Genomic DNA, 13,538 nt, shown 5'->3' on the forward strand with positions numbered 1-13,538 from the left:
AATACAGTGAATTAAATTATATACAGTTAAAATTATATAGAATAATGTTAGATTTAATTTGATTTGATTTATATTGATCATGTAAATGGCAACTTAAAAACAGTTTAAAATAAAATAAATTGACATCAAGAAATAAAACAGTATCTTTCATCTTCAAATTCTTACACATCTCAGTTTACATGAACACAATGTTAGATAAAGAATGAATGTATTTGAAAGGCTACAAAAAGTAACTTGAATTTGATAACACATGATCATGTGATCAACACATGCTAATTGCTCATTTCTTGCCACACATAAAACATGCATATTTAACCTGCACATTGGCAGTTAAATTAATAATGTCCCCACACAATTAAAATCTCTATTTTCTTCCCGAATAGTGTTTTTGTTGGTTTATTATCTTACCAGGGATTTAAAACTTAAGGTTAGCCACATGTGCTGGAATGTTGATGGTCTGTAGATGTTTTAGGAGGTGAAGTAGGAAGGTGGACGAGTCTTTGCACAACAAAAATATTTTATTTGTCATTAATCAATAATAGCTTTTGTAAAAAAATAACTTTCAATAGTTTTTTTGTTCTTTTACTATTGGGAGTCATTGCAAAAGAGTCAAAGAGACACATGAGGCAGAGCAGCAAGTTGCAGACCCCTGAACGAGACTATATATATATATATATATATATATATATATATATATATATATATATATATATATATATATATATACTTCAACATTAATTTTAAATAGCCCTTTGAGTCCCATATGCAAGAAAAAAAATGCCAATGGCTAGACAGAGCTGGACTGAAGGACAGCACAGGAGCAGACCTTGAGCACCAAAGCAATAGAGACCCAGATCTACCACACCAGACAAGACCCCAGGTGTAGACTGTGCAATGAGTCCCCTGAGACAATCCAGCACATAACTGCAGGGTGTAAGATGTAGTCGGAACTAAATCCAATTAGATCTCATGTGAACATGTGGTCGTATGCATTGATCGCATCAAGTCTGTCTGTGTATATTTACAAAGATTAATAGCATCCCATGTCACATTGATAAATGGTAATTGAATCTTTAAAAATGCATAAACTTTTATGCTGTATATTTTGGTCAGCTAAATCTGTAGTTAATGTCATTTACTAGACTATAACTGAAATAGTCCGAATGAGCAAATTTTGACGAGAACTAAGTTGCATTCTCGTCAAAAGACTAAAGAACTGAATTATAATTTGCTGTCAAAGTGAACACAAACAAGCTTGTGCAACAATTAAACGTCTTGGATGTATTTATTATTTCTCATTTTGAATAATTGAATTTCTCAAAACACCTTTGAAAATAATGAGTTTTTGTTTCAAAAAAATACATTCAATAGATTTTACACCAAACCTAACTTTTCAGTTAGTTGTTTTGGCGGGAAAGTGGCTAGCTCTAAAAGGTTATCATGTTTATTAATGGGACCAACACTGTCAGTTCAAAGTCCTGGTGCTAGTTTAGGTATAATATAACTGTGCTAAAATAAAACTGATACAGCTACACTATATTGTAATTGATCAAATGTTTTACTTTTCCTCAAAAGACGGTTTATTCTATTTATTTTTGAAACCTTTATGTGGCCCTAATACTTCATTAATTCTATAATATGCAAGCTAACTGAGTAAGCTTATTAGCTCTAACTTTGGCCAAAAATACAGCAACTGCTTGCTATTGCATAAACCATAGACATCATATATGTATATTATATGATGTATCGGTATGTGTTGAATACTGTTTAGCAATACAGATTATCAACACACGCTATCAGGTAGGAACGGTTAGCAGCATGTGTTCTGTTATTAAATTATTCCCACAATAATGGAATAATAAAATAAAGAAAGTGTCTATTTGTACGGTTGCCGTACGGATAACCCCCGGTGCTAGATTTAGGTTTAGGTTTAGATTTTTGAAGAAAAATTCGAGTTTCAATTTGATTTTCGATTTTTTTTTTTTTAATGCACTTAAAAATGACTGCAGACATTAGATATATTGTCAAAAGTCTAACTTTATTGCTGTGATTGTTCTCAAGAGTTAAAATGCATAGAACAATCTCAAAATAAAAAGTAAATGAGGCTCTGTCATTTTTCAATTTCAAGCTTTAACCCAGGTTTAAGCAAAAGTGCAACAGCAACTTCACAGTAGCTGAAATTTTCTGACTAAGAAATCAGATAACTACATATTTTAGAACATAGAACATTACAATTAAATAGAAAAAAATTTAAAAAAAATTCTTCCCTTAGTATATCAGCATAGTGCGAATAAAAAATGAAACCTGCCTGTGTCACACATATAGCTACTCAAAGGGTAAACACATGTAAACAAAGAGGGGGCTGGCTCACATCACGCTACGGTAACCCACAAGGACAGAATGCGAAAAAATCTGAAAAAAAAACTGTGGTTGGGAAAAAAAAAATTTCAAAAAAAATAATAAATAAAAATAACATTTATTTTTTTTTAACTCAAATTAGCATAATAAAAATCGTTTTTATCTACAAATTAGATTAATCGATTAAATCTATTTTTTTGCACAGCTCTAGTTATAACCCAATATCGCAACATTTTTACAGTTAGGTTTAGATTTAGTCTTAGCTACGTGACCTAAACTGGCCAAATAGGGGCGCTGGGTACGAATATAATGTCTGTATATTGATACGGCAACCGTACGGATAGCCACTGTCTAAAAAAAAAAAAAAAATAGGTTCTTTTTTTTGGTCCCCTTTTGTTTCTAATTTCATAGTTTGTCATTCAGATATTTCCATGTAGTTAAATGGTTACCCACTGTTTATCCATTCAGTCCACAAACAGCACATGATCACAGACCAAGTCCATTTAAAGCCTCGTATTTACTGAATATTTAGATGTAGAAATAGAACACAGTGAGAGAACATGCAATATTGTGCAATAACACTTAAGTCATTTGGGCTCAAACCCACACAGATGGAATATTTTAGGCTAAAATACTGTATCAATCCCAACATTTCCGTCACACAGCATTTTTGTTTTTTGTTTTATGCATTGGATGAACTAGGTGGTGTTCTATTACAGTCATTGTGTTTGTAAATGGTTTCACAGTCATACAGTGTGTGCACTCAACCAATCTTGCTTATGGAAAAAAAAAGAGAGATAATGACATAAAACAACTGTGATAAATGCAGACAGTGTGCCATCTATTGGATGCACAACAATATGCAGCAGTGGTGTTAAAAGCTTATTATTTTTGATGCAGTACTTAATTTAAACACTGGGAGGCGATGCACTCTAACATACTATAGTTCACTTATCCTGAGCACAGTTGATATCAAACACTGGGTCCGCAGACCAAATCTGGCCCGTTCATCAAAGGCACAGAGGAACTTTAAAGGTCTATGGTTAAAATGTAATTAAAGATCAAGTACTGAAGAACATGGTACTGTTTTTGTATTTAAAATGTGTATTTTACGACTTAATTTCGAGATTAATATACATTTATGCAGCCAACCCAAACATGAGTCTTAACAACACTAATTTTCAGCTTTCGTAAAACATAATGAAGAATGAAAATCTAGATTTTGATCACCTCTCAAAATAAATAAAAAAGATTTGTGCTAAATCACCTTAAAAAATACTTGTGATTCTTGTTTATAATCATTTTTCATTAAAGGCCAAACAGGTTTAATGGCACATATCATCTTTAAATTCTTTTAATTTGTGGTAAAGCAGCTTGAGTTTTCGTCTTGGTACATTTTGATCGTGCAAAGGTAGCTTTTCCTCACTTGATTATACAAATAAACACGTTTTTCTTTTATTTTGTAAGCGTTAGGAAAAATAGAAATGTTGGCTGTACATACCATGCATATGAGCCAACGGTGACAATGGGGCAGAACAATTACATCACAATGTTTTTGGTGGAAAACTGGGGTGAGTTAAAACAGGTTGTAGCCCAACCCACCCAACAGAACGTGTCAGGTCAAGTCATCTTGGTCTGAATCCTTAATCACAGTTTCTGTGACTGAGTTTCATAAGAACTGGATTATAAAAGAGTTTAGTATCAAGTACCACATGCCATTCCATGATGTAATCAAAGACTGATGCCAAATCAGGAGTCAAATGCATGTTTGTTTGATTTTTTTCAAACCATTCCATCTTCTGTTCGCCTGCATGTCCACCACTTTATATAGGATTTGTGATTAAGAGTGTTGGAGCAATACACATCTAAAAGGTGCAGGATTGTGACCCTCGAGGACCTAATTTGTTGTGCCCCCCCCCTCCCATTATATAAATCTGTATATGAATATTTGAAAAGTACATTAATGTGTATGCCATTATCTCAGAACATTATACAGCAAAGTGTATCTTTTTCATCAGTATGACTTTCACAAATCTGTTTCAACAAAAAATAAAAAAATCAACACAGAAAAACTGAAGAAAGTGTCTGTACGGTTGCCGTAGGGACAATCCCCAGTGCTATTGGTACTGTTACCGAAGTACAAGTACGTAGCGTCTTAGGTTTAGGGTTAGAGTTAGGGTTAGGGTTAGGTTATACCCCATATATCGCAACAATTTTTAGGGTTAGGGTTAGGGTTAAGGTTAAGCTAAGGTTTAAGGTTAGGTTTAGGGTGTGGTTATAACCCAATATTGCAACAATTTTTAGGGTTAGTCGGGTTAGGTTTCGGATTAGGGTAAGGTATAGTCTTAGTCACATGACCTAAACTAGTCAATGAGGGGCGCTGCGTAAGGATAGAATGTCGGTATATTGATATGGCAACCGTACAGATAGCAACTGCCAAAACTAAACAAACCCCAATAAGTTTGTTGTGGTTTTTTGTTTGTTTTTTTTAAACTTGTACGGGCCCTGACATTGAATTGTGCCAGAATCTAACGATTTATAGAGTATATTTAAAAATATAAAGCTTTTTCCCCATTGCCCTCTTTGAATCCGTTGACAACTTATTATTGATTAACCATTATTTATGGGCTGACTATTTATGGATCTTGCTGAGTTCTTTCTTTTTCACTATGGACTTTATATTTTGTTAGGAGCTTTGAGATGACTTTGTTGTATTTTGAGCTATATAAATAAAGTTAAATTGACTGTAAAATGCTTGTATCATAATATTACTCATCAAACCAGTTTTAGTGCAGGTTTTCCCTTAATTTTTTTTCTTGAATTCCATTTTATACTGTAAAACTTCTTTGTTACCAAATTAGTGCCTCATATTGTTAAAGGTAAGAAAATATTTCGTTGTAAAAACAAATATCCTTCATATTTATATATTTTTTTAATATTGTGAATGCCTGTGAACCACAGACAACAGATCCATGATCCACTATTGGGTCCTGTCTCGAGAGTTGAAAACCTCTGCATTGGACAATTTATAGCTCCTACTTATGGTGATTTTTTCTTCTCAATAAATCACTGTGGTGTGTGCTTTATGTATTGGGTTTTATATAGAGTGAAATATGAATGATGAAACGAGAACTTCTACTAATCAGTCTTATTTTATGTACTGAAAGGCCATTTTTGTACACTATAAGATTTTATTTACTTTGAAATTTGCAAAGATTGGTACTATTACAACAATAAAAAACATAGTGAGCCAAGTGTTTTTCATGAATCTTTATTAAAAACTAAGAACAAAGCTAACTTTAATTTCACTGCCTCCTCATTCCTCCTTTACATCATCTTGTCCTCCTTAAGTGAAGAAATGTTTTTTTTGAGTTTGGTCCAGAATAATTCACCTAAATTCTAAATTAGTTCTGAAATTGTTTTATGAGCGGGTAAAATTCAAACAGTCATTTCCTGCTCCACAATTCCCCAAAACACAAATCGAGTGGATAATATCAGACTGTGCAACGGGGAGAATATTTTCTCTTTCCTTGCCTGTAAACAGAGCAAGGTTAGATGGTAATATAATTTCAAATTCAATATCAGCCACTATTTTTTTTTTTTTTTTTTTAAAAAAAGGCCCACTATTATTTAAAAAAATACAAATTGCGGTTGTAAAAAACCAAAAAGTGGCAGTATTGCAACAACACAACATGAGTAGGGTAAAACTGAATCATTAGACAGCTATCTATCTTTAATAGAGGGTGCACAATCAGATCCAATCCAATTCAATTCAATTCAAAAGAGCTTCGTTGGCATGAAAAACAAGTTTACATTGCCAAAGCAAGTGTGACATAGCAACATTTGTGTTGTCCAAAAGAATAAAAAATAAAATAAAGATGATAGGGTTTCATTATATATATATATATATATATATATATATATATAGATCAAAATGTACAATTAAGTTACAAGTGATATAATAGGATAAGATGATAGGGTTTCACTATACATATATATATATATATATATATATATATATATATATATATATATATATATATATATATATATATGTAGATCAAAATGTACAATTAAGTTACAAGTGATATAATAGGGGAACAGGTTATGTACAGGATACACACACACACACACACACACACACACACACACACACACACACACACACACACACACACACACACACACACGCACACACGCACAAAATAGCTCCCGTGTCTGTTGGCAGAGAAAGGCTGGATCTTACATTTGAAAAATGAACAGGGGGGTCAAAAAGCCTTCCTGACAAGGGGAGAAGGAAGTTGCGGGCCCCGCCCAGTCAATCAGGCCCCGCCCCTCAGCATCCTCAGTCGGTGGAGCGGCTCTGGAGCTCAGAGTTGCGGCGGCACACACGCACTAACGCACACACACCACACCACAGCGCAGCGGATCCCGCCTTCGTCCGACACTTCGCATAGCTGCTCCCGCAAGCAGTGGAGTCGGTGATGATGGCGGCGGCTGTCGAAAGAGGGGGTGTCCGGGCTTCTTTTCTGAACCCAAGCAGCGGTGGCGGTGGAGGGCCAGCACCGACACCGCTCCCGACCGCAGCGTTGGCCGGTGCTGTGGTTCTGGGCTCGGGCTCCGGATCCGGCAGCATGCCTGTGCCCATGAACCTCTTTGCAACCTGGGAGATAGACAGATCATCACCGAGCTGCGTCCCGAGGTGAGCTCAAAACAACAGTCAACGCTGTGTTCAACTGCCATGGTGTGTTTTGATACACATGAAGCTGTTTGACAAAGAACGCCCCTTATGATACGCGCTGCTTCAACGTATCAAAACACTGCTAAAAGACGAGCTAACTAGCAAGGTGGCTAATGCTAAAGCTACTTAGCAAACAGCGCTGCTATTAGACTTCCTCTCATGTATTCAACACAAATGTTTACTAATTTATTAAAAATTAAGTATAAAATACATGCTTCCGAAACTGTGATTTTAACAAACAAAGTGTAATAAAAAAGTGTAAAGTTCATAGTGAAACTTGTCCAGCTTTATATCTACTGTGATGAAAACTTGGGCTCGCTATTTCCAGGGTCAGTAGGGTTGTTGGTATTTGCCCGTCTGTGTAGTCCAACATGCCTGTGTGTGTGTGTGTGTTTTTTTTTTTTTTTTTGGGCCTGACTTAATGCTGTGATTGCCTGTCATCTAATAGCAACATGAGCGTCTATAAATACAGTGACATGGATGCCATGTTCTTCTCGACAAGCAGCAGCAGCAAAGCAGCTCAGTGTGTCATGATGAGCTGTCTGGACAAATGGGCACATCAGCAGCTGGCTGACCATATGAGATAAGCTCCACTATCGTGTTTCGATGCTTTGCTGTGTGTTGATGTTCAAAAGCAGAATATAAGAACCTCACATTTTTGTTAACACAGCACTAGGACCATCATCAGCTGCAGCTATTACTTCTTTGGTCACGTTTGTGCAGATTTGATCGTCGCCATTATCTTCATGTCTTTTTGAATATGTTTTCTTATATGTAGCAGCAATATTCTGCATTAGTATTCATTGCTATTTGTCAAATAGAAGGACTAGAAACCTCCCGGGAACTGTGGGAACATTAATCAGCTTTGACCTAGATCTGCTACACTGGTTGGGATAGAGGTGGGTTTGCAGAGGGGAGGGTTTCCTACTCTCCTCTGCTGACGATGAAGCTGTGCATGCGTTTGCCTGCTGCTGTGTTTCTTTCTTCTTTCCTATTGCAAGCGAATCAGAGCATGTGAAAAACATCGTCTGTCTGTGCCCTCTTTGAACGTTGCTGTGTTTAGTCTCTCTTGAGAGTGAATACATGAAAAATCACTGTTTTGGTTACAAATAGGCCTGCATACCTCTTCTCTGATAGTGTCCTTTATAACTGTGTTCTGTGGACCCCCCTCTATATTTAGTCAAATCATGTGTACACTAGAGATGTACCCATACCCCTTTTTCACTTCCGATATGATACAGATATTGCATCCTTGAGTATTGGCCAATACCGATATCAATCCAATACTATATCAGCACGGATCATACATACTTTCATTACTTGTTTTCAGGGATGCACCGAATATTTGGCCACGAATATTGCGAAAAAAAAAAGCAACATTCTGTTTTGTGAGTTGAAAGCAAGGCCGAATAGTAGCGTGTGATGCAATGACGCAATCAAACAACGTGCAGTGATTTTGAGTCGGAATAGTGTGTGCTTGTTGCTGCAGGAGCACAGCAGCAGCTCCTCCTTTCCACACACAAACACAACCAGACTCTCTCCTTACCGCTCTCCATCGTCCGTCACCGCGTAAAAGTTGGAAACCGTCCAATTCCATAACCGAGTTCGTTGTTTGCGCTGTGAGCCTACCAACAGGGGCAAAATCCAACTCGCCCGTTTAGAGCTGACTTTGTTTTTACAAAAAAGTGGATAAAGAATGGAGGGAGGAAACAGAACTTTATTCTCTCTGGCCCTCTGAACGAGGCTAAAGGGATGTATATCATTGTAGAAAAACCATTATAAAGTGATTTTTTTTCATCATACCTCCCCTTTAATGCACTTCAGTTTTTTTTGGAATGCATGTTTTGTTTTATTTGAAGGGCTAATATAATAGAAAAACTTTGTTGTGCTTTTTATGAAAAGCAAAGGATACTGGAATATTTGAAAAAAAAAATTCAGAATATTCAATAAACATTTACTTTCTTTAAAAAACATGTCTAAAAATTCTAGGCTATTTATAAACTATTTGAAAAATAGTGAAAAACTTAACAACCACATTCGATATTCGGTATTCGGCCAAGCGTTTATATTTTATTCGGCTTCAGCCTCAAATTTTCATTTTGGTGCATCCCTACTTATTTTGTAGTGTGGAATGTTAGAAAAGGCTTGATCAAGTGATGTTACTCAAACACAGAACAATAGTCAGCAACAGTTGGTATGAGAAACACTGACCAAATCCGATATTAGTTTTCTGGCTGATATCGGACCGATATCAGATATCAATGTTGGATCGGGACACCCCTAGTCTACACCCGCTTCATATCCATAAGTACCACCAACCAAACCAGAGGTTCTCAGCTGGTCTCACCCTGGAAACCACTTTATATTTATTTATTTTAAAATTCAACCAACCAAATTTAGTTTTTCAAAAATTAACTGTTAAAAACACATGTATAACATCAATCTATATTTCCTGTGCAACATGCGTTTCACAGCATGCTTGTCAAAAGAAAAGTTTCTTTCAAAATAAAAGACAAGTCCAACATGAGAGACATTAAGTTTTCACTCATTTTTGACCAGCTGTCCGCGACCCACCAGTTGAGAATCGCTGAATTAAATAATTACATATGCTGTTTCATTTGTGTATCAGCATGCTCTCCTAAACTACCGTCCTGTGTCTCAACAATTGAATCCATACAAACTGAATTTAGTGTGTTTTGTTTTTGTTGTTGCTGTTGCACTACTTCAGTAGTAAGTAAACACTGTCTCCTTTATAAAATACAGCTAGTTAGTGTCTCCTATTGTAAGAAATGTGATTAAATGGCCTCTACAGCATACATTACTCATGTTTCAGTAAATTACAGGAAAAAAAAACAGTATTTTACTTAGCAATAGTGATGTTAGTTTGTGGTAAATTTGTCAGAAAAACCTTAAAAAGGAGTTATAGAAACAATTTCTTATTGTTTTGAAATTAATCGATAACTATTTCTGAGTACCCCCTGCAATGTCCACCTGTACCCCAGGTTGAGAATCACTGGTGTAAGGCACCCATGACATGTTGCCAGTTTGTTAGTAATAGAAAGCTACGCAGAGGCAAAGAACCATACAGGTTGATGCTTTTTGTATATTTCATGAGAAATACCTGAGTATTGAAGAGCACAGTTTATCAGTTCATGGAGGAGAACAACACGCTGAGGATGTTACAGTATATTTGTAGTCCCTACGTGTGCTGCTGCAAAAACACCAACAAATAGAAAAGAGCATTTGATGTCTGCTGTGCATCAGGCAATTTGTAATCACTATAATTAATTGGTCACCAACCCTAAACAGAGACCTCAAAACAAACAATAGAAAATACATTATAACTCATTTAATTCCAACACTAATTTCGATATTGCAGCCTTGCGCAATTGCCGATATCTATCCTATATACCGTACTAATAAATATATCCGTCTTGATTTAGTCTGGATTTTACTGGAGATTTTAGATGTAGGCCGATCATCTGATACGATATTTGTTTTTTGCTGATATCGGACCAATATATCTAGGGGTGTGTATTCCCTGACATCTGGCGATTCGATTCATATCCCGATACATATGTGACGATATGATATGATATATTCCAATATTAAAGTACAAGGCGATTATTGCAATTTTTTTTTTAAATATATGACTTAAGAAACAACTAATCTGTAAATGTGTACACCTTCATGAGAATGTTATGTATGAAATATATTTTATTGGCATATTTTACACTCATAACATTGGCTTTAACATGCCATGTGCCAACAACTTAAAATAAAAAAATAACATACAATCTGCCTGTGGCTTTTAAACCAACTTTGACTTTAGTGCAACATGACTTTAGTGCAACTTAACTGAGGTATATGCCTAGAACAACACATAAATGCAGAAAGTTAGTACTTTCTTTTTAGATTTGATTGAAAAAACACAAGCTGGTTAACATGCCCAGGTTTCAGTGCACATCTTTGTGCAGTTACAATGTCTCCTGTAGTGGAAAAAACTTTCCGAGTTAAATAAAGGTAAAAAAGTAAAAATAAAAAAAAGATGTAATAGAAATAAAGAGTTTTGATATGGATGCATTTTGAATCGATCCGAGAATCGCGCAACGTAATATCGTAATGTATTGCCGAATCAGTGGTTTTAATACCCCTAGATATATCAATATCGGTCCGGGACACCCTTAAAAAATACTATAAATCACACCTCAGTTGACAGCTATGCATTTATTTCCTTTTTTAATTATCGATTGTTATAATCACCGGTGCTGTATGTAAATACTCAAAATAATACAGGATCACTAGTTTAACCATAACACTAACCAACATAATCGCTCAATGCAATTTAAAGGTCAGTATTTCACGGGTTTAGAAGATGCAGGAAAAGGACGAAGGGATGCATGTGAACCATTTTGAGTGTTCAGTCAACTTTAATGACCATGTGCAGCTGATCACACTGTTTATGGGCATTAATATGTCCATTGTACGCTGATTGGATGGTAAAACGCAGATCAAATGCAGAACAAGGTTTTACTCAGTTTGTCAACAACAATACGTACGAAAGATCTCTTAATGGGTATATTTGAGTTGGATGACTACTGTACAACAGGGGTGAATAATACCCATAAATGCAGTGTGTGTGTGTCAGTGCTTCTACTTTTGCTTTTACCATTTCCCATCATGTACCTGCCTACATGCTGTGGTTTCTTCATAGTTGATGCCACAAAGTGCAGTGAAAAAGATATGAGTCATGCACTATTGTAGGTTTACAGTACCTTCTAATGTAAGGACTACAATTAAAGCAACTAATAAACCTACAGCTTTCTTTCTTTTGCAGAAGATTTTGTCAGATTTGTAGCACTAAGCTTAACATTTTAGCTAAGTGCAGAAACACTTATTCCTGCTTTTTTCTGTTAGTGTGAAAAGTCCTTCATGGAGTGCAGGCCAAAGGTTTTTTTTAGGGGGTTTTTGTTTTGGCGTGCAGCAGCGGGGCTGTTTAATGTGGTTCATCTGTGTATGTGTGCGTGTGTTTAGTTTGTTTTCATCCAAATGATGTAAATGCTATGTTGTCAATGTTGTTCAGTGACTAGAGAGTCATGTGCTTCTTTGCCAAATGAAGTGAACAGTTAAATTGCTGAGGACAGCGCTTGATGGGCGTTTTCCTGCCAGATGTGTGTTGACTGTGTCATTCCTAACAGGCCTGTTGGCTCACTTTTTAAAAGCGTTGTTTTGATTCCAGTTATGCCTGCTAGGCTGTAGTGTACTGTTAACCACCTATAGTGTCAAATATAACTCGATTTAAGTGGCGCGCTACATCATTTAGGATCTTTGTTTTCTTTTCATTCTTTTGGGAAAAAAAAATCTTTGGGCTTGTGTTGCTTAGAGTAGATACATATATAGTTTATCCTTGGTTCTTATTTTACCAGGAGAGTGAAATCTAAAAACATGTATTTCTGTTTTTTTTTTGGGTAAAAATCTAATAATTCTAAAATGTATTAAACTGAAAAGAAAACTCTTTTTGATCTTGCATGGAGCTAATGCTAATTAGCGTGCAGGGAGCCCCAGTTTAAACGTGTTTAATGAAGGCAACACAGGCTCATTTATTTGGATATGGAATAAGGAATTTCCCTCTTTTTTTACACAAACATTTAAGAAAAGTTAATAGGAAGTAAGGCTGAATTGCATTTGCGATGTTAACGCAATATCATTAAATGTGATTTTCTAATCACAAAGGCTGCAATTTTTTATTTTATTTTATTTATTTTTTTTGTCTGTGCATGCTGCCAAAGTCGTTGGGAGTTTGATTTACCTAAAAAAAGAACGTCCAATTGGTTAAAGCAGATATTAGTCCTCCTTACTTTTCCTGCACTTTAGTATGTGTGATGTTACTGACTCGATATTAGTAAGTTTTATTTATTTATTTTTTTTTTTACATCTGTTTATTCTATTTATTTATAGACTGTCCTGTTATGTTCAGAGAGTGTTTAAGAAATGCAGTCTGCATGTTTACATGTTTCATGAAACGTGAAGTTAGTTAGATATGTTATAGATGTAAAGCCACAGATTTGTTTGCTTTATTGTTGTAATTTGTGCCATAAAATGTATATTTAATATTTATTTAAAGTTTAAATAAATCTGAAATTGTTTATTATGATTGATAAATAAATGATTGATTTATTGCTTGTGTTCATTGAAAACTACATAACAAAAAATAATTGCATTATAAATCGCAATATTGAGGAAAAAAATTGCAATTAGATTTTTTTCCAAAATCGTTCAGCCCTAAAAGAGACACTTCTTTATTCTAAAATGAAAGGTTTCTATCTATGTTCTGTAAACCTTGCATGTCTGTTTATACCATGAAACTCACTGTCTGCGTAGGAATCCAACAGGTCTATACGTCGCTGTGGAAGCAATTTGGTATTTTGCAGGAATGACA

General features: G+C 35.3%; 1 protein-coding gene across 2 annotated transcripts in view; it reads left to right on the forward strand.

The window, feature by feature from the left end:
- Window positions 1-6,706: 6,706 nt before the first annotated feature.
- The window catches only part of LOC114477274 (phosphofurin acidic cluster sorting protein 2), a 70,269-nt gene continuing 63,437 nt past the window's right edge, over window positions 6,707-13,538 (forward strand). The window contains exon 1 of one of the 2 annotated variants that reach the window (XM_028469522.1): window positions 6,707-7,060. In XM_028469522.1, the coding sequence (XP_028325323.1) occupies window positions 6,843-7,060 (218 nt within the window). In that variant the 5' untranslated portion in view covers window positions 6,707-6,842. The remainder of the gene's footprint in view (window positions 7,061-13,538) is intronic. The other variant, XM_028469523.1, reaches the window with a different exon arrangement.

Source organism: Gouania willdenowi, chromosome 15 (genome assembly GCF_900634775.1).
Source record: "Gouania willdenowi chromosome 15, fGouWil2.1, whole genome shotgun sequence".
NCBI classification, from domain to species: Eukaryota; Metazoa; Chordata; class Actinopteri; order Blenniiformes; family Gobiesocidae; genus Gouania; species Gouania willdenowi.